This window comes from Talpa occidentalis, unplaced genomic scaffold (assembly GCF_014898055.3).
Source record: "Talpa occidentalis isolate TD23 unplaced genomic scaffold, MPIMG_talOcc4v2.1 talOcc4.5, whole genome shotgun sequence".
Taxonomy (NCBI): Eukaryota; Metazoa; Chordata; class Mammalia; order Eulipotyphla; family Talpidae; genus Talpa; species Talpa occidentalis.
This window is the reverse complement of record NW_023604861.1, coordinates 124,838,692-124,856,661: the sequence shown is the minus strand read 5'-3', so window position 1 is coordinate 124,856,661 and position 17,970 is coordinate 124,838,692. Positions and strand designations below refer to the sequence as shown.

The following is a 17,970-nucleotide window of genomic DNA, read 5'->3' as shown; positions in this document are numbered from 1 at the left end:
CTCACTGGAGGTAGGGCTTCTTCTCGGTGGCATGAGCAGCAACACCACTCAAAGGCTGGGTATATGTACTGGACAATGTTATCATGAACGTCAAGGTGGCTAGCCAAGAAGTTTTGTTTGCCAAATGGAAAAGGACTAAAGTGGCATTAAGAGGTATTTTGTATCCTACCTAGAATTTAATCTTGGCGATCTTACAATCTCAATTATTTATAATTGTTCCTGTAATGTTCCATTTGCTTTGAAATGGATATAAAGACCAGAACCAACATGCATAATTTCATCACAAGCAGCTGCAGCGCCCGCTCTGCCGTGGGCCTAGCACATGGCATCGTGACCTAGGGAGGAGGGGGGTTGTCAGGGCTACTGGCTTATTTTTGATAGTGTGGTGCTAGCTCTTGAAAATCAATGCTTTTGTTTTGGTAGAGACAGCAAGAGAATTCTGAGACAGTCTGTTAGGGCTTTTTTCTCTGTATTTTAACAACTGATCTATAATTTAGTTATTCAATGTGTGTAGTTCAAACTTCACCACTTGCAAGTAGCACAGATCAGGGAGCTATGATAATAGACCCACAGATGATGCTGATGACGACGATGATGATTTTACCATCTTTCCTGAGAGAGGAATAAGGCTGATGAGCACACATGCCACCTTGTAGGGCGAGGGGCAGGACACTCAGCCCTCAACAGATCATTAAGATTTGCTGGCTCTGCTGTGTGATTGATCCACTAGAAGGTTGTGACATGAAAGAACAGTGAGAGCTGTCAGCCCACTTCCCTTGTTTCACCGAAGAAGAAATTAAGGCCCAAAGGGAAGAACTGACTGACTTGCCTGAGGTCCTCCATTTACTAAGTGATTCATTCTGAACTGCAGGTCATATGTCCTTCTCTTACACCAGTGCTCCCTTCACTCACATGAGAATGAATATGCACTAAATCCACACACTCTAGCCTGAGCCTCTCTGGTAATGCCCAAATTGGGACCAGCTGAGCTCTGTGTAGGTGTCTACTTGTGTGTGTTCTGGGGTAGATGGAGGACACACTTTGTTGGAAATGCTCTAGGGTCTGTTCTCTGTGACTCGAGCAGCTAAACATCGGGTTTCATGTTGGACAATGTCACGGATTCATGGATTTTGCTCTTCCAGAGATACTCTTCATGAAGGTTCGGTTCTTTGAAATCAGTGGGGTGTTGGCGATTTCTTCATTGAGTGTGGTCTTGGAGACAGGACTTGGGTTTCAGTCTGAAATCCTGGTTGCTCCACTTACTAGAAGTGTGGCCTTGGCTGTACTAAATACTTGACTTCTCTGAGGCTCAGTCTTCTACCCTTTGAATGGGAGAATGACCATCATATCTTTTTCTTGAGGATCAAATTTATAAATGCAGTGTAAGGATACAGAGATGCAAGGCATTACTACTTCCATATCACTATAGAAGAAAGATCCCGGGGAATTAATGATTAGGCATGTGGGCTTTAATAAAAATGTGAAGTAGGCTGCGTGGTCTTTCACCTGTTATCACCTATCCTTCCTGATGCACCAGGTCCTCCAGTTCCTCCTGGCAGGTTGATGTGGGAAGTGTTTCTGGACCCCACCCCAATGACAGCCTGAGGTCAGGTGCCCACCCACCCAGGTGGTTCTGGCCTCACCTGTAAAAGGTTAGATCTTCAACTGTGGTTGCTGTACCTTTCTCTCCTCCACAAGCTGGGTAGGTAACAGGTAACTAGACTAAGACAGAGGGAACAGGGATCTCTGAGAAGCAAGGGACAGTAGGAAAAAAAAGAGAAGTTATATGAGAATAGGCTTTGACCTATATAAGGAAAGACAGGAGCATGAACGCAGCGGCACACTGTGTTCACATCACCCGATTAAGATGAGTACAGAGCAGAGGAAGCTTACTGTATGCATTAGACTTCATCTGTGACACCCCGAGAAAATGTAACCAAATGGGCTTTGGCTTTGAATGCTTTTTGACAGTTTCGAGTCCATTAAAAAGATATGAAATGTCAGTGAGGATTTGCCACAGCAGGTTGTTTTGCCAAGAGGAAAATTTGTTACGTCATGACATCCATTTAAAAATTCTCTACAGAATCATTTCGGGGACTTATTTTTCACTTATTGCTACATTGAACACTCCGCATTTGGGGAGAAATCACTTATATAAACATACAAGCACAAATAGCCTTACTGTTCCTTTTCTCCTTTTTAGTTTTATATCTTTGGTGAGAAAGTTTTATCCTAAAAAAGCCAATAAGATTCTCTATTTTTTTTTTTTAAAGAGGGAGAAACTACCTTTTTTTTTTTTAAAGATTTATTTATTTATTTATACAAGCACTGGGTACAGTCAGAAGCTCGGGAGGGTGAGAGAATTCACCAGAGCCAGAGCGGGGAGCAGAGCAGGCAGAAGGACCGAAGCACACTGCTGAGGGGAGCAGTGGGCGGCAGGAGAGGTCTGCGCGCCATGTGGGACCCTCCTCTGGTGGCAGGGGAGCAGCCGGGGATTGAACCGGCGCTGTAGAGGCTGTGGGCAGCTTCGCAACCCAGCACTCAACCGCTGCGCCACCGGGGAGGCCCTGATTCTCTATTTTTTTTCTTGTATTAAATTGCAGAACTACTGCCACAGCCTCAAGAAGAAGTTGCTGCGCCACTCAAGTCAGTGGCTGGTTTTCATTTTGATTTATTTTGACCAAATGTTGCCACGATCAGTATATTATCCTGATTTTAATTTAAAGAAGGGAAGGGGAGACGAAAATTGGGATTTACTGAGACTTTGACACCATCACATTTTACCTCATGCTTGGAAAAATCCTGTAGGGGAGTATTTATACATATATTTAACAGACAAAGCTCAGAAAAATTAGATAATTCTGCTAAGACCAGAAGCCATCAAGGAACGGAAATGGGATCCTAACTCAGAAGATGCTTTCCCTACTAGTCCATGGTGAAAAAGACGCAAACAGATAGAAACTCTTTGGATTTTTAAAATGTTTGTTATTTTCTAGGGTGGGGGAGGGAGGAAAAGAGAGAAGAGATAAATGAAGATTAGCCACAGGTTGATAACTGTTGAAGGTGAGTGACAGATTTCATTATACAGTTGTGCCTGTTTTTGTATATTTGAGAATTTCTAAAATCAAAGGTCAAACAAAACAAAAGAGCTGCTTCAGGGGTGTGGACAACATAGAAAATATTACATATAAATAATCTTTTGTTGTTAATAGAAAAGATGGGGAGGTTTTACAAGAAGGAGAAAACTAACTGAATTCCTAGGGATGTTTATCAAAATGTACCTGGGCAGTGATTATACATGACATGCAGCTTAATCCCGGCTTCTCAGAATGGAAATCATTCCATCGCCTCGAGTGAAGCTTGGACAATGGGCTGCTTCAGAGATTCTAGTTACTACTTGTATTGTTACTGTTAACTTGACTGAACATTTATATTGGGAGATAACAGAAGCACTACTCGTGGTTGTGTGTGTGTGTGTGTGTTTTTTTTTTTTTTTTTTTTACCCTATTTGTAACATTATCAAGAACTACAAGAAGACAGTGAATCTCACAGATGGGAGAAAACATATTTTACTACAGAAAAAGTATTGCTTTGCTTAACTTGAAAGGTTAACTTACATTAAGACAGTGACAAGAGCTTTCATAGGAAGAATGGCAAATATGTAAAATTACCTCCATTGCTGTGGGCTATTGTCAGGGCTTCCAAAGAAGTTGTTGGAGAAACTTCTAGCTGGCAGATCATTACTTTGGCTCTGCTGATGGTATTGGCTGCTTTTCTCAGGTCTTCAGTATTCAAAAGTAAATTTGCTCCAGCCACTATCACGATGATATTCTGGCCTATAAAGAATTTCTACATATTTATATTAAAACCAAGTAAAGCCAAGCAACGATATTCTGCAATGTTATACACATCTTTACAAAATCATTATACAAAATACATTCTAAGGATTAATGTGAACATTTTCTAGGCCAGTCAAGTTGATTTTTGTATTTATCATGTATCTGCATTTATATTATCTCTGTAAAATTCCTATTATTCTCATTATTTTTTTTTTTTTTATTTTTATAGAGGCATGTTTTCTTTCTTTCTTTCTTTCTTTGTTTGTTTATACATGCACTGGGTACAGTCAGAAGCGCGGGAGGGTGAGAGAATTCACCAGAGCCAGAGCGGGGAGCAGAGCAGGCAGAGGGACCGAAGTACACTGCTGAGGGGAGCAGCGGGCGGCAGGAGAGGTCTGCACGCCATGCGGGACCCTCCTCCGGTGGCCGGGAAGCAGCTGGGGATCGAACAGGCGCCGCAGAGGCGCGGGCAGCTTCGCAACCCAGCGCTCAACCGCTGCGCCACCGGGGAGGCCCTATTCTCATTATTTTTTCAGCAAAATCTAAAAGACATTTTCCTTACCAGTAATCTTATATACAAGGACATCAGCTGAGAAATTATATGGAACATACGTTAAAGTTTTCTTTTATGGGGGAATGGCTGGTACCACGAATGTGGTAAAGATTCTGAATCCTAAATAAAAGATGTCATAATTGCGATGAGTATAAAGAGGAATACACTCACTTAACACTAAAAACTAATGCTCTGTAGAATGCAACCACTTCACCTGAGTACTCTAGGGTATTCTGAAAAGTGATTTTGTAAATCAAAACATACGTGATGATATCTAACAGATGGAAAATTGTACAAGATCACTTAAGCTAGAGAGGGTATTTGGCTTATATTGTATCAGATCAAACAGAAGCGGACTAACCTTATATGCCCATCATTTGGCCCCACTCTACACTCCCACCCAAGCAACCTAAGGGGGGGATGTGTTGGGTTTTATCTGTCAGGTGAACTCTTAAGAGCTGTGCTATCCAATGGGGTGGCCATGAGCCCCAGTCACATGTGGCTAGTGAGCACCTGAAACCTGGCTTGTCCAAATCAAGATGTGCCTAAATTGTTCAATACAAAGCAGATTTCAAAGACTGAGTACAAAGGAAAGAGAGTAAACTATCTCATTCATTTCTAAGGACATTTTAATTACATGCCAAAAGGATGCTCTTTTGGATATACTGGGTTAAGGACTCTATTGTTAAGATTAATTTTGTGGGTTTTTTTTAACTTTTCAAAATGTGGCTAATGGAAAAATTTAACTGATGTGCATGGCTGGCATTCTGTTTCTGTTGGACAGCACTGTCTAGAGGCATCAGTTGCAGGCGTCATGTTTGGTGCTCCAGGCTGCTCATGCTGATCTTGTATAGACATGACCTGAAATTACCTCTGAACACGGAACACATGCTGGCTATCATCTTACCACAGATGTGTTTGTTGGCCACAAGGAGGGCCTAATAAAGTGGAGATGGTGCAGCATAAACCCAGCCTCGGTGCTGGAAAAATTCAAAGTGCCCACACATTGACAGACGGCATACCTCTCCCTCTTCTCCTCCAGTGACCTCATTCTCTCTGCTACAATCAACTGCTGCTTCTGTGGTGTCGACTCTTGAACCTACAGAGCCTGGCTCTGGCTGAGGAGCAACGAGCCCGAGACGACAGCTGTCTGCTTGCTGGACCCTGCTTGCCATGTGGCTCACTTGTTCATGTCTCCAATTTAACTTGTCAAATTGAACTCACTGCTTTACCTTGCTTCTCATGCCTCCATTTAAAGGCCTGATTTCCCCTCTTGTAGGTATTTGGGGCAGCTCTTCTGCATGCCAACCTGTACTTTCACGGTATATGCTATACCATATAGTATAATACAGGCTGCATGATGGTCTACACTATAAGCCACATGATGTCTCCTGCAAGAGGCACTCAATACACAATATGACATTATCTCTTCCCATGGAAAATTCAACATTTTGTTACACAGATAAGGAGTAAATGGAACTTGATGATATCTCCTGAATACAAAAAAGAGATTTAAGACAGGGAGTGAGCTTCTGTTAGCAGCAATCATTACTTATGATGCAGCTTAAAGTAATGAATAGTCTTTCTATTGTGGATGAAAACTTTAATCTACTGTCTTTAAGCGGAATACATTTTTTTTTTTTTTTTGACTGTTGTTATTGCAACCTCGGGGCCACTCAAGTCGAGCGAAGAAGACCAAGTCCTTCATGAGAAATGATCTTGTAAAACTGCATTATAAATAAAAAGCACATTGAGACAAGCCCTAATTTAGCAGAATGCACGCTGATGGCCCACAATGCACTAGGTTTTGCCCAAGGTGCCTGATGAAATGGCTGGTCTTTCTGATACTAATTTTGATTTTTAAAACCACATGGAGGTGTTTTTATATCGAAAATAGTTGGCAGAAGTTAAAAAGACTTTGCTTGAGGGTGAAGGGAGGTTACTGTTTTTAAAGAAATATTTCAGTCATCGAAGACCTTGTGAAGACTTAGCTGTATATGTAGACTTTTGAGATGTGATTGCTGTTTGAAGAGCAGGCAAAATTGAACACTAACGATAAGCTTGAAGTAATTGGTTGCTGCCATTTACTCAGAAAATAGTCTATAAATATGATCCATCAACTTTCTTTCACACCTATCTATTTACATTTATTTACCTAGCTTAACTGAAATGACAGATGCATCCTTAACTGCTTTAAGAGACAAATATCAATTCTGAGTTCACGTGAAGGGTAATGGAACTCATAGGCTCTGAATATTATTTTGTGGCAACGATCACATTTCCTACTTATGGAATGGACAATTTTATATTTATCAGACTGGGAAGTATAAATAAAAAGAAACATTTATGTATAACTTAGAAAGACTATGTTTTAGGCCTTGGAGTGGAGAGTATAGTAAGAGATCTATAGGATTAGGTTATGAATTGAAGCCTCTCATTTACTTCGGGAAATGAACTGTCTGTTCTACGAAATGACACTACTGTATGCGAAAAACATACCTTCATTATTGACAATTATAGAAGCAGCTCCTGTAGCAGCATCTTTAGTCTGATATGTAAATTCTAAAAGAAAAAAGAAATTACAATCATGTATCTACAGCCTGGCATGGATAATCTATTTTAGCAATTTTAATACACCACTAGTCCTTGGAAAAACTTTTTAACCTTTAACCATCTGTAGTGATAAAAAAGAAATAAGTAATTAGTGTTAATTTATACCCATTACCTATACAATGAGGAAGACAGAAGTCTTTATACTTAGTTGTACCTTTCTCTAAATTAGTAACAACCCACCGAAGTACCCTTCTTTCCAATTCCCCCAAATTATTCATCGTTGCATACATATGCTTTTTTCTATGCCCTCCCCTTCCCCCATTTATTTTATTCAGTGAAAGAAATTACAGACTTGAAATGAAAGACTAAAGGTCAAACTTATAAAATGAACTTGTTCGATTTTCTTCATTCTCCTAAGCTTTGCATCTCATCAAGAATTATGCACTGGCATATAAATGGAAATGTTGATCAGACAGACTTTGGCAGCAGCAAGAACCTTGAATTGGAGCCAAAGACTTGCATTCCAGTCCTGGCGCTGGCTCCAGCTAGCTGTGTGTTCTTGAACAAATTTAGAACCTCTCTGGGCTCCAATCACGTCTTCTGTGAAATGATAATATAGGCCTCAATGGTTTGTAAGAGCACTTCCAACTATGGCCCTCAATGACTTTTCTTAAAATATCTGCTGTGAATACAGCCTCTGTTTCCCCTTGTCACCTGCTTTAGAAACATTTCCAGGGGGTAAAGGTTTGTAACCTCCTATCTTTTTGTTGCCATCTTGAGAAATGTACATGCAAGAATGAACCATAGGCTATTGAAGCAAAACTCAATAAAGCTGTGCATAAAAATTCTCTGGCCACCAGGGGAGGATCTAATAATTCTATTCTATATTCAACTTTTCCTGTAGCCAGATCACAGAAGAAAGTTATAAAAAACGAACTTTAAAAAAGATGAAATTTTACCTGTAGAAATATCATTCTGTTTTAAGTTTTCTATATAATCATTGCCAAAAGAATCTTTGCCAACCTGTACCAAAAAAATGATGAACGTTAGATCTTTTACATTTAGTAAAATGCTACAATGTGGTTTTTAGAATACTTAGCATTTTAAAAGGGCATATCTGCACAGTACTCATAAACATTAACTAATTAATCTTCTTAATGTAAGATGCTAGACTTGATTTCAGCCCAAAGAATTGTTATATATTAATGTTATGCTTCTATCCTACCTAAAATGGGAAGTGTTTAATGATTGTCCTAAGTTTTATGGCTTCACTCTTATTTTGATCTGTTCATGTGGAAATTCCCACTGACACAGAACTGATCACCACCAACAATCCTTAATACTTATAAAAAATGTTATTTGCATTTCCCCATAAAAGGGCATTTTTGTAATGACTTGCCTGGTGTTTTAAAATCTTATTCTCTCCTCCAAATCTGACATGGGGGCAAAGAGGAGGGAATTTTAAAATCCCTAGCCAATTTGGGTAATTTGGTTTAGTAGAATTCTGTTGTTTTTGCTTCTTAGTATCCACTCTGTAAGGATTCTTCAATTTTTCCTTTGGATACATAGTCCTTCTATTCATAGATAATATGATTAGGGTGGAACATTTGTTACAACTAACATTGACACACCATTATCAGCCAAACCTCATAGTTAAAATTAGTGACCCCTGTGGGGTTGTACATTGTATGAACTTTGACAAATAGATAGACATGTTTCTACCATTATAGTATCACACAGAATAGTTTCACTGTCCTAAAAATCCACTGTGCCCTACCCATTTGCCCCTCCCTCCCCCAGAGACTGCCAACCTATCTTTTTACCCTCTCCATAGTTTTGTCTTTTTCAGAATGTCATGTAACTGAAATCACACACTAAGTCCACAGCCTGTGGCCAAACTCCATGTGGCCAAATCAGGCTCAGGCAGGGCCATGACAGAGGATGGTGCTCACAGAGCCCACAACAGCAGAGCTGTTGTTTTTTTTAAAGATTTATTTATGCATACAAGAGCTGGGGTACAGGCCAGAGTTGTGGGGGGTGAGAGGATTCACCAGAGACAGAGTGGGGAGCAGAACAGGCAGATGTCCTGAAATACACTGCTGAGGGGAGCAGCGGGCGAGACAGGAGAGTTCTGCTGTGCCATGTGGATCAGCTCCCTGACCTGGGATCGAATTCGCTGCGTCTTAACCCCTTGCACCACCAAGGAGGCCCCTCTGCCACAATATTTTGACAGATCTTTCTCCTTCAGCTTGTAGGTTATGGTTTACAGGTCTCACCATCAAGCAGCCTCATCAGAGCTTGAGCTCGAGCCTGTTACAGGGCAGTAGTAGATAAGTCAGTTGAGAAAACCGTAGGAAATTTTCTACGTGTTTTTGTTTTGCTCCATCTGTTCATTTTTATCTTGAGTAATTTCATGAGTTCGGTGGCTGCTAGGAATTTGTCATCTTTAAAACACTGCTGTAAAGTTTGACTAATTTGCTTAATAAAAATACACTTTACAATGGAAAGATATGTTATGATCAATGGATAGATATTTCTTACAGAAATATTTTTTTTTTAAGAAGTCTAAAAAGATTACGTAATTTATTTAAACTTCACTAAACCTACATTGAAAGCTCCTAGGTTAGTTAAGCAAAGGCACCCTGCATAGGTTTTAACTGAGGCCACGTTTTCATATCCTTTGCTGTACACACATCCTGGCTAAGTCCCTCTGTGGGACCAAACATCTGATTACTAACTCAGGGGCAGGTAGATTGTAGGTTAAATGAAGATTGCTCAGGCTTTTGCACTGCTGGCCTCTGTGGCTCTCACCTGTGGCCTTGAATGCAGGAGGTGCTTGGGGTATGCATGCCTGATGCATGCCTGGTGGTGGATACCTGGAGTGTGGTGTGGATATGAGTAAATGGGCCCGCCTGATCCTGGAGGCTGAGCATGTAAGGATGGTGTCACAGAGGACAGTGTGGGGCAGAGGACAGCGGCAGAGTCCAGTAGAGACCACAAGAGAATACCAGAGAGCCCAGAGAGAGTAAAGATTTGCCAGGGCTGGGAGGCCTGGCAGTCTCCTGGCCCCTCAGCCTCCCTGCCTGCCCTGCACCTGGTTGCCTCACTACAAACGGTGTAGAAAGATCATTAAAAGCCTGAAAAAGCCACCGAGGGCTCCAGGATTCCCTTTTACCCATCTGCCTGGATCCAGAGACCTGCACTGTGCCTTGCTGGCATAACATAGATATAAGGAACTTTCGAAGTATGGATGCTAGCATAAACCTACAAGCACAGAACAGATTAAAACAAATAGCATCTTGGCTTTAATCAGTTTCTTAATAGAACAGTTCCCCAAATACAGCCCCCTGCCTTCCACGTGTCTCACATCCTCACCTGTTTTATGATTCATCACACTGCAAATATTTCTATTTTGCGTTTCTCTCTGCCTCTTTTAACAGACCTACAATAAAACCAAACTCAAATCTTTGAGAAAGAGGAGGTCTTAGGGCTACCTGAGCATTGGTGGCTAAAGCTTCCCAGACGGGGTTTTCTATACTCTCCTTCAATAGCTCCAGCTCTAGGCAACACCCTTCTCCCCTGGGCCTTTGGTTAGTATCTGCTTCCAATATCAATTCTCTGTGCAGGTTTTCCCAGGCAGGAACTGATACTATTCTCTTTCCACATCCCAACCCCACTGAAGTCGATACCATTTGCTTACTCCCCAAACCTTTCATTTCTAGTATAGGATGGGTTAGCCCTAAAATTTTTAATCAGCTCCTTTTCCCAGTCCCAGAATTCCCAGCACACAACAGGTGCTCAATTATTTTTTTATTTTATTTTTTAAAAGATTTATTTATTTATTTATACAAGCACTGGGTACAATCAAAAGCTCAGGAGGGTGAGAGAATTCACCAGAGCTAGAGTGGGGAACAGAACAGGCAGACCGATGAAATACACTACTGAGGGGAGCAGCGGGCATGGCAGGAGAGGTCTGTCGCTCCATGTGGGACCCTCACCAGTGGCTGGGGATCGAACCTGCGCTGCAGAGGCTGCAGGCAGCTTCGCAGACCAACCAACGCTCAACCGCTGTGCCACCGCGGGAGGCCCGGTGCTCAATTATTAACTCCTGATTCATTGTACAGATATTTAAAAACTCTCAAGAGCTGAACTTTAGAAAGAAGGTTTCTAACTTTCAAATTAGGGCTTCATGTGATGTTTCTGACCAAATAGCCAGATGAGAATTTTATCTTGTTAATCACACATTAGATAGAAGGCTACAGTTCATTAGCATTTGAAGTGATAATTGTATAATTTATACATCATTTAGAGACTCCTGCAGAGAGAAAAGTGCTGCATGCAACGGGAAATGACATTTCAGAGAAATTTCGGTAAAATCTCCCAAGTTCACAGAAGAGAGCTCATCCTTTTAAATTTCTCATGCTCTTCTTATTCTCTGTGCAGACTCAGTCTACTTTGGCTTGCCTGAAACACTCTTTCCTGTTAGTAATGCTAGCATCTTAAAATTTCATGAAAGATGCAAAAATTGAATCTTTGGCAGTCCAAAAGTTCAGAGAAACACATCAATTTTGTTTGACTGATTTTCAAATAATCTCATTGGTACAGAAATCGGGTTACTTCTTTATAGACCTGAAAACAGAACTATGCCTAAAGATTAATTATGTGTAGATCATTAACTCTCAGATTCCTTTCCAATCTAAGATCCAGCATTAGAAGAAAATAACTTTGGTAAGTCACCCATTATTTGTCAAGTTTCCAAAAGTCGTGCTGACACTGTGAAAGCTGCTGAAAACAGGCTAATGGAGGCTGCTGCTTGGAAGCTCCACTAGGGAAACCCACTGGGGCAGGGTGGTCCTCCTTGCTTCTCACACACCAGTTAAGAGCTCATGGAATTCAAGGAATGTGTTAGTAAAATCTCTGAGGGATGCCACTCCCCAGAGGATGCAATGAAGCAGAAACTAATGTAAGGGACAAGGAAGATCACCCTCCTATTGAGATCATTAAAAACAGTGAAATTCCCCCAAAGAATTGAAAACAGGTACTCAAACAAGTACCTGTGGGTCTGTAGGCAGCCCTGTTCAATAAGAGCCAAGTGGGAGAACCAGTCCAGTGTCCAGCAAGAGATAATGGAATATTATGCAGCCATAAAAGGAGTAAAGTACTGATGCATGCTTTGAGGTGGATGAGCTTGAAAATATGATGTTAAGTGAAAGAAGCCAGACACCAAATGTCACAGATCATATGATTCCATTTATCGGAACTATCCAGAACAGATAAATCCACTGGGACCGAGTGCAGCTGGTGGTTGCCAGGGGCTGCGGGGAGGTGGGAATGGGGAGAAACTGTTTAATGGGAGAAAAGTTTTACTTTGGAATGATGGAAATGTTCTGGAACTAGTTAGAAATGGTGGTTGCACAACACTCTGTACTGAATGGTACTCAAATGTTCCCTTTAAAATGGCTTAAAAAATAAAAACAATGACAGAAATAAAAACAATGAACTCAAGTCTTGAAACCAGACTCTTGCTCCTCAAATCCTCTGCACGTGCCGTCCTCTTACCTTGCACACCATGGCCGTCCTCGCTCCAAGCCGAGCAGCTTGCACACACTGGTTGGCGCCTTTCCCTCCAAAGCCAATAAAAAACTTATGTCCATGGATGGTTTCTCCCACTTTTGGCAAACGAGAAGTAAGACTATCAGAATTTAAAAAGAGGAGAAAAAAATGCACATTGGTAACTGCATTAAATTTAAGTTCGGAGGGCCTCCCCGGTGGCGCAGCGGTTGAGCGCTGGGTTGCAAAGCTGCCTGCGGCCTCTGCGGTGCCGGTTCGATCCCCGGCTGCTCCCCGGCCACCAGAGGAGGGTCCCACATGGCGCGCAGACCTCTCCTGCCGCCCGCTGCTCCCCTCAGCAGTGTACTTGGGTCCTTCTGCCTGCTCTGCTCCCCGCTCTGGCTCTGGTGAATTCTCTCACCCTCCCGCGCTTCTGACTGTACCCAGTGCTTGCATGAACAAATAAATAAATAAATATTAAAAAAAAATTAAGTTCGGAAAAGACAGGGAACATTATCTAATAAAGCTCTGGTCTCAGCTATCATAAACGCATGCAGATGCGGGGAGAAGACCTTTTCCTTTAGGAAGTACTTTCAGTAATTGTCATCATCGTCAAGAACGCATCTCCTCTCTCCACCAGCACCCTGCGGTGGCTTCCCTTCAGATGACTGAAGGGAAAGATGGGGTCCAGTTGCTCTGCACCACGGTGCTCTTGGGTGCCTGCTTCCCTTGGAAGGAAGTCACATCTGGCTCCCCCTTCTGCCAGCACAGAGCTTTATTCACACTTAATAATAAATGGGACACTTACTAGATGGGACCAAGTTAATGAGTCTTTCTGTCCGGTTGTATCTGGGCATTTCACAAGAGCAGGAGGTATACCGGGATTCTAGTAACCATGTCGTGGACCTAAGGGAAAGCGGGAAGTTCCATTCCAGGCACTCAAGAATCTAAATTGTTTTCTTGAGGGTGGGGGTGGGGGTGAGGCATGGGTATTTAGATGATAGGATCAGATTTTAGCCCTAGTCCATCCTATATGCTACCCACTGCAGCGCTGACCCACAGAGTACATCATTTTTTTTAAAATGGATCCCAAAGAGCTAAGTTTCAATTTTAACCTCAAAAAATTCCAAACAGGGACCTCCCTGGTGGTGCAAGGGGTTAAGACGCAGGCACAATGAAGCTATTCTCAGTCACTGCAGCACAAGTTTGATCCCCAGCCAGGGAGGTGACCCACATGGCACAACAGACCTCTCCTGTCTCACCCACTGCTCCCCTCAGCAGTGTATTTCAGTTAATCTACCTGTCCTGTTCCCCACTCTGTCTCTGGTGAATCCTCTCACCCCCTTGCACCTCTGGCCTGTACCCCAGTTCTTGTATGCATAAATATTTTTAAAAAAATTCCAAACATATAAAACTTGAGAAAATAGAATACTGTCTTCCCCTACCCCCATGCACCCATCACAACAGACTCAACTATTGTCAGCACACAGCCAACCTGTTTCAATCTACACCTTTATCAATTTCTCCAAGCGTAAAAGTTCTTTACTGCATGTTACTGCCTAGTGAGCACAGTACTAGATGGGGCAAACTAAACTAGAAGTCTAAGGTTTGCTCCAGGATATGGTTTTCGTAACATCCAAGGTGAAAGATGTGAGGAAACAACACCTGAAGGACAGAAGGAGAGTAACTTACTTTAAAATGGAAAGGGAGTTCTGGGCAGAGGGGCACGTGAAAAAGATGAGGTCCTTGGCACAAGGACTGGCTGACAGGCTGCAACGAAGCAGGACAAGGGCCAGATGGAGAGAGGGCAGGTGTGTCCAAAAGGTGAACTAACTTTAGACAGGAAAGAGAGGCCAACAGGTAAGTTCACAGCAGAAAGTGGACTGAGGACCTACTCTGTTTTAGCAGGTTAGAAGTTGTTAATTTTTCACATACACTGTGATCTATCTGAACCAGCATTTTATGATTAATCAGAGCATCAGAACAATGCCAGTTCTTACAGGTCACTAACAACCTGTGTGCCATGGGATGACATGACTGATGCCAAGAACACTTCGCTGATCATGTCAATCAAGCGCAGGTTCGACCTGTGAACCTCCTTTAGGTAGTTCTAAAAGTCTCCATCAACTGGGCTAAACGACTCCACTTCCTTGCCGCGTACTGTCAAATATGGTTATTTGAGATTCAAAAGAGACTCATCAATAATTTGAAAACATCCCACTCCACTCCTCCCCTTTTCAATTCTATTTTTATCTCAGATTCTAAATGCATTTATAGTACTGATGAAAAAAATATACATCTACAAGGTTCACTTCTGAAAAAGGTACTCAATCAAGAGAAAAATGGTTTTAATGTAATGTTATTATCCTGTCATTTAATTTAGCAATGACAAGTGATGATGAGATTTTGATTTGCATCAGAAATCTTAAACATTTTAGGATTCTGTTATGAACAGGCAATGATGAGTAATCTGTGTGATTGAGTAACTATGTGAATTCTTGGCTTATGGATGCTGCAACAAACAACATTCAGAACAACCTTAAAAAGAAAAAGGACCCAGTGTGGCTAAAAACAGACCTATTAATTAGAAGACAGTCACTAAAGAAACTTACGGTTTCCACTGTATTTATATTTAGATCTGGGTCACCATTCATTGGTTTGAATTAAGTCTATTTTTTATTATCAATGTTGGAAAAATCATGAAAAATATATTATCAGATTATTATTGGGATGTATAAGTATGTGGGAGAGCAGTGAAATCGGGGTACAGCATGCAAGTGTTTGATGTAGGAGCAGATGGCTGGAATTTAAGCTCGTTTCTAAACAACATATATTAACAGAAGCACTGTTCTAATTTAGAGATCACTGAAATCCGTCACTGCTTTGGAATTCTACTATTTTCTTTTCTTTTCCTTCTGCATCTCTCCCTTCTTCTTGTTTCTTTCTTCCCTCAAGGGTAGACTTTCTCTACATGAGGAAATGACCCAATTCTTACATGTTCTCCATTTTTTTCCATATTGCTGCACTCTTAGCAAAGAGTTAACATATTTGTGGACTGAATGAATCTACAAGTCTCCCCTCGATGCTAAAGATAGCAGAAAACGCTACCCAAAAATCTGACTGAAGGAGTTCAGAACGTTCTACCTGCTGCTTTGTTATAGTGACTGTTGTGAGTTGTAGGTATATGAAAAATAGCAAATGCAGGCAGAGACTGTCTCTGAACTCTGCTTATCTGATTAAAGAAAGATCATCAAAAAGAAATTTAATTGTCATAAGTCCCCTCCCCAGGAGTTTCATCAGCCAGAGAGGATTGACTCTTGTCACGGAGAAGACTAGAAGTTGACACCACACCCAAACTTTGTCATAAAATGTCATACCTCCCATCTATTCTTCTAAGGACCTGTTCATTCATGTTTCCTAAAAATCATTTACTCTTCCCTAAAAGGCCTGCCTTGCCCCTCCCCTTTCCACACTAAAATGATATTTAATCCTGAACTGTAAGTCACTTTGGGGAGTAATTCATTTTTCCCCGGGTACCGCCCATGTATACGCGAGGGATACATATCCATAAGCTTCTGTTTTTCTCCTCTTGTTTATGTCTTTTACTCTAGGGGCTTTAGCCAAGAACTCAAAAGGTTAGAGGGAAAATTAGTTATTCCTTCTCCCCAGCTCCTTTTGCTCCTCTCTATGGCATCCATTCTTACTTCTATACGCAAAAGCTGTAGCTGGAACCCAAACTGTCTTCCCTTCATTCACGCATTAATCCAACAAATGTTCAACCACCGTTTCCCATGTTCCTCCCTCAGGGCCAGATCAACTTGCCGATAATATGATCAGGCCTAACTGATGCAAGAAATACACATGTGAAAAGACATGTCACAGAACAAGGAGGACAGTATCCTGATTTATGTGTTTTAAGAGGAAAAAAGATGTATGTGTAAGTTCTCCTATGCTATGTAAATACAAAGAAAAAGAATGTTAATGACAAGTAGCCACAAGAGGGGTGGAGAGCAAGAATTCATGCTTTACCTATATACTTAGGCGTGGAAGTACATGGAACAGTCTATGCTCGCTATTGCCCACAAATTCTTCTGGCCTCCCTGCATCATTTCCCAGCCACCGGTTCTTTCTGGGCTCCAGCTGGTTTCTTGCAGGTGCAACCGACCAATGTCCTTGCATCTGTCCCTCTCTTGCCCAGTGTCACTCTCTTCCCATTCCAGAGTCTGTCTCTTTGCTATGGTCCTTCGGTCTGTCCTGCAGGATCAGGCGCCCAGCTGCCCTTAGCAGTAGGCAACATGAACATGGCAAGCACCTGTGTTGGCTCTTCCTGCTTCCCTCTCCAGCTCCCTGGCTCCCGCTCCCTGGTTTCAGTCCCGCACAGTGTGTGGGCCCTAGTCTTTATCTTAGTCTGTTTCCTGTCGAACCCACACCAAGACAGTTTTTTGTATTTCTGAAAAAGGAAATGAATTGGAGAATGGAGACTAGAGTGAACGAATAGAAAGCTGCCTCCAAAAGGGCAGAAGTATTTCCAAGTATACATCCCAACTGACTTTGATTTAGGCTTTCTTATCGTTTTTACTTATTAAAATCATGGAATTAAGGCCAGGTTCAAAAAACAGGATCTGTATGAAGCACTAGTCCCTGGGTGAAAGCATTACTGGGATTTGCCCAATTCAAGATAAATTAAAGCACTCAAAAAGAAGAGCAGTACACGCAGAAATTCGTTGTTGTCTCTTAAAGATCAGTGTACATTTCTGAACGAGAGAGAAAATGAGGCATACGTAAAACATTTGCGTTTAAAACAAATAAGTAGCTTTAAACATGTCATGACATTTTTGTAAGTTAGAGAGAAGGAAACACCTAAAGCTGTTCAGATGGTCCCACGGTTTTCTCTGCCACAAGAGGCCACGTGGTTTGAGCTGGGAGTGCAGGCAGGAGGCCTGAGCCACTTACTGATTCTATTACCTTTGACAGCTTTCCCCTCTTTGAACCAGCTTCTTCTCTTGCAAAACAGGTTTAATAATACTTGTCAACTCCTTCAATGCCTGGGTTTTGTGCTCTGAGTTATTTCACTGACAGGTGTTATCAGAACAACTTATCAATTGCTTTTACTTCTTGACAATGATGTGCTTGTTACAGATTCTCAGAGATGATTCATATCAAAGGAAGGAATGACTTGGTGAAAAAGGAATGAGAAGTCTTTCAACCAAAGAGGTCATCCTAACACTGGTTACGGCCAAGGAGGATGTTGCTTTTCTGGCTTTTGCATTTGAGCCTTGCTTCTGGCTGCAAACTTCCGCCACACCGCAAGCTCCTATAAGAGGGGTTGTACTACGAGTTATTACCCAATTGCAAACATTACTCTCATTTAGTATTCCTGCTGCCTGTATTTTTCAACCTTATCTGTTCTTTTTGGCATTTGTGTATGCCACCGTACGGGGGGGAGAGTGATTTCTGAATCGAGTTAGTGATGGT

The 17,970-nt window shown here is 41.7% G+C and overlaps 1 protein-coding gene across 2 annotated transcripts in view; it reads right to left on the bottom strand.

The window, feature by feature from the left end:
• RBKS (ribokinase) overlaps positions 1–17,970 on the bottom strand; it is a 69,508-nt gene that overhangs the window by 38,685 nt on the left and 12,853 nt on the right. For both annotated transcript variants that reach the window (XM_037528305.2, XM_037528304.2), the window contains exons 2-5: positions 12,505–12,637; positions 7,905–7,968; positions 6,892–6,954; positions 3,672–3,836 (exon numbers count right to left, since the gene is read on the bottom strand). In XM_037528305.2, coding sequence (XP_037384202.1) covers positions 3,672–3,836; positions 6,892–6,954; positions 7,905–7,968; positions 12,505–12,637 — 425 coding nt within the window. The remainder of the gene's footprint in view (positions 1–3,671; positions 3,837–6,891; positions 6,955–7,904; positions 7,969–12,504; positions 12,638–17,970) is intronic.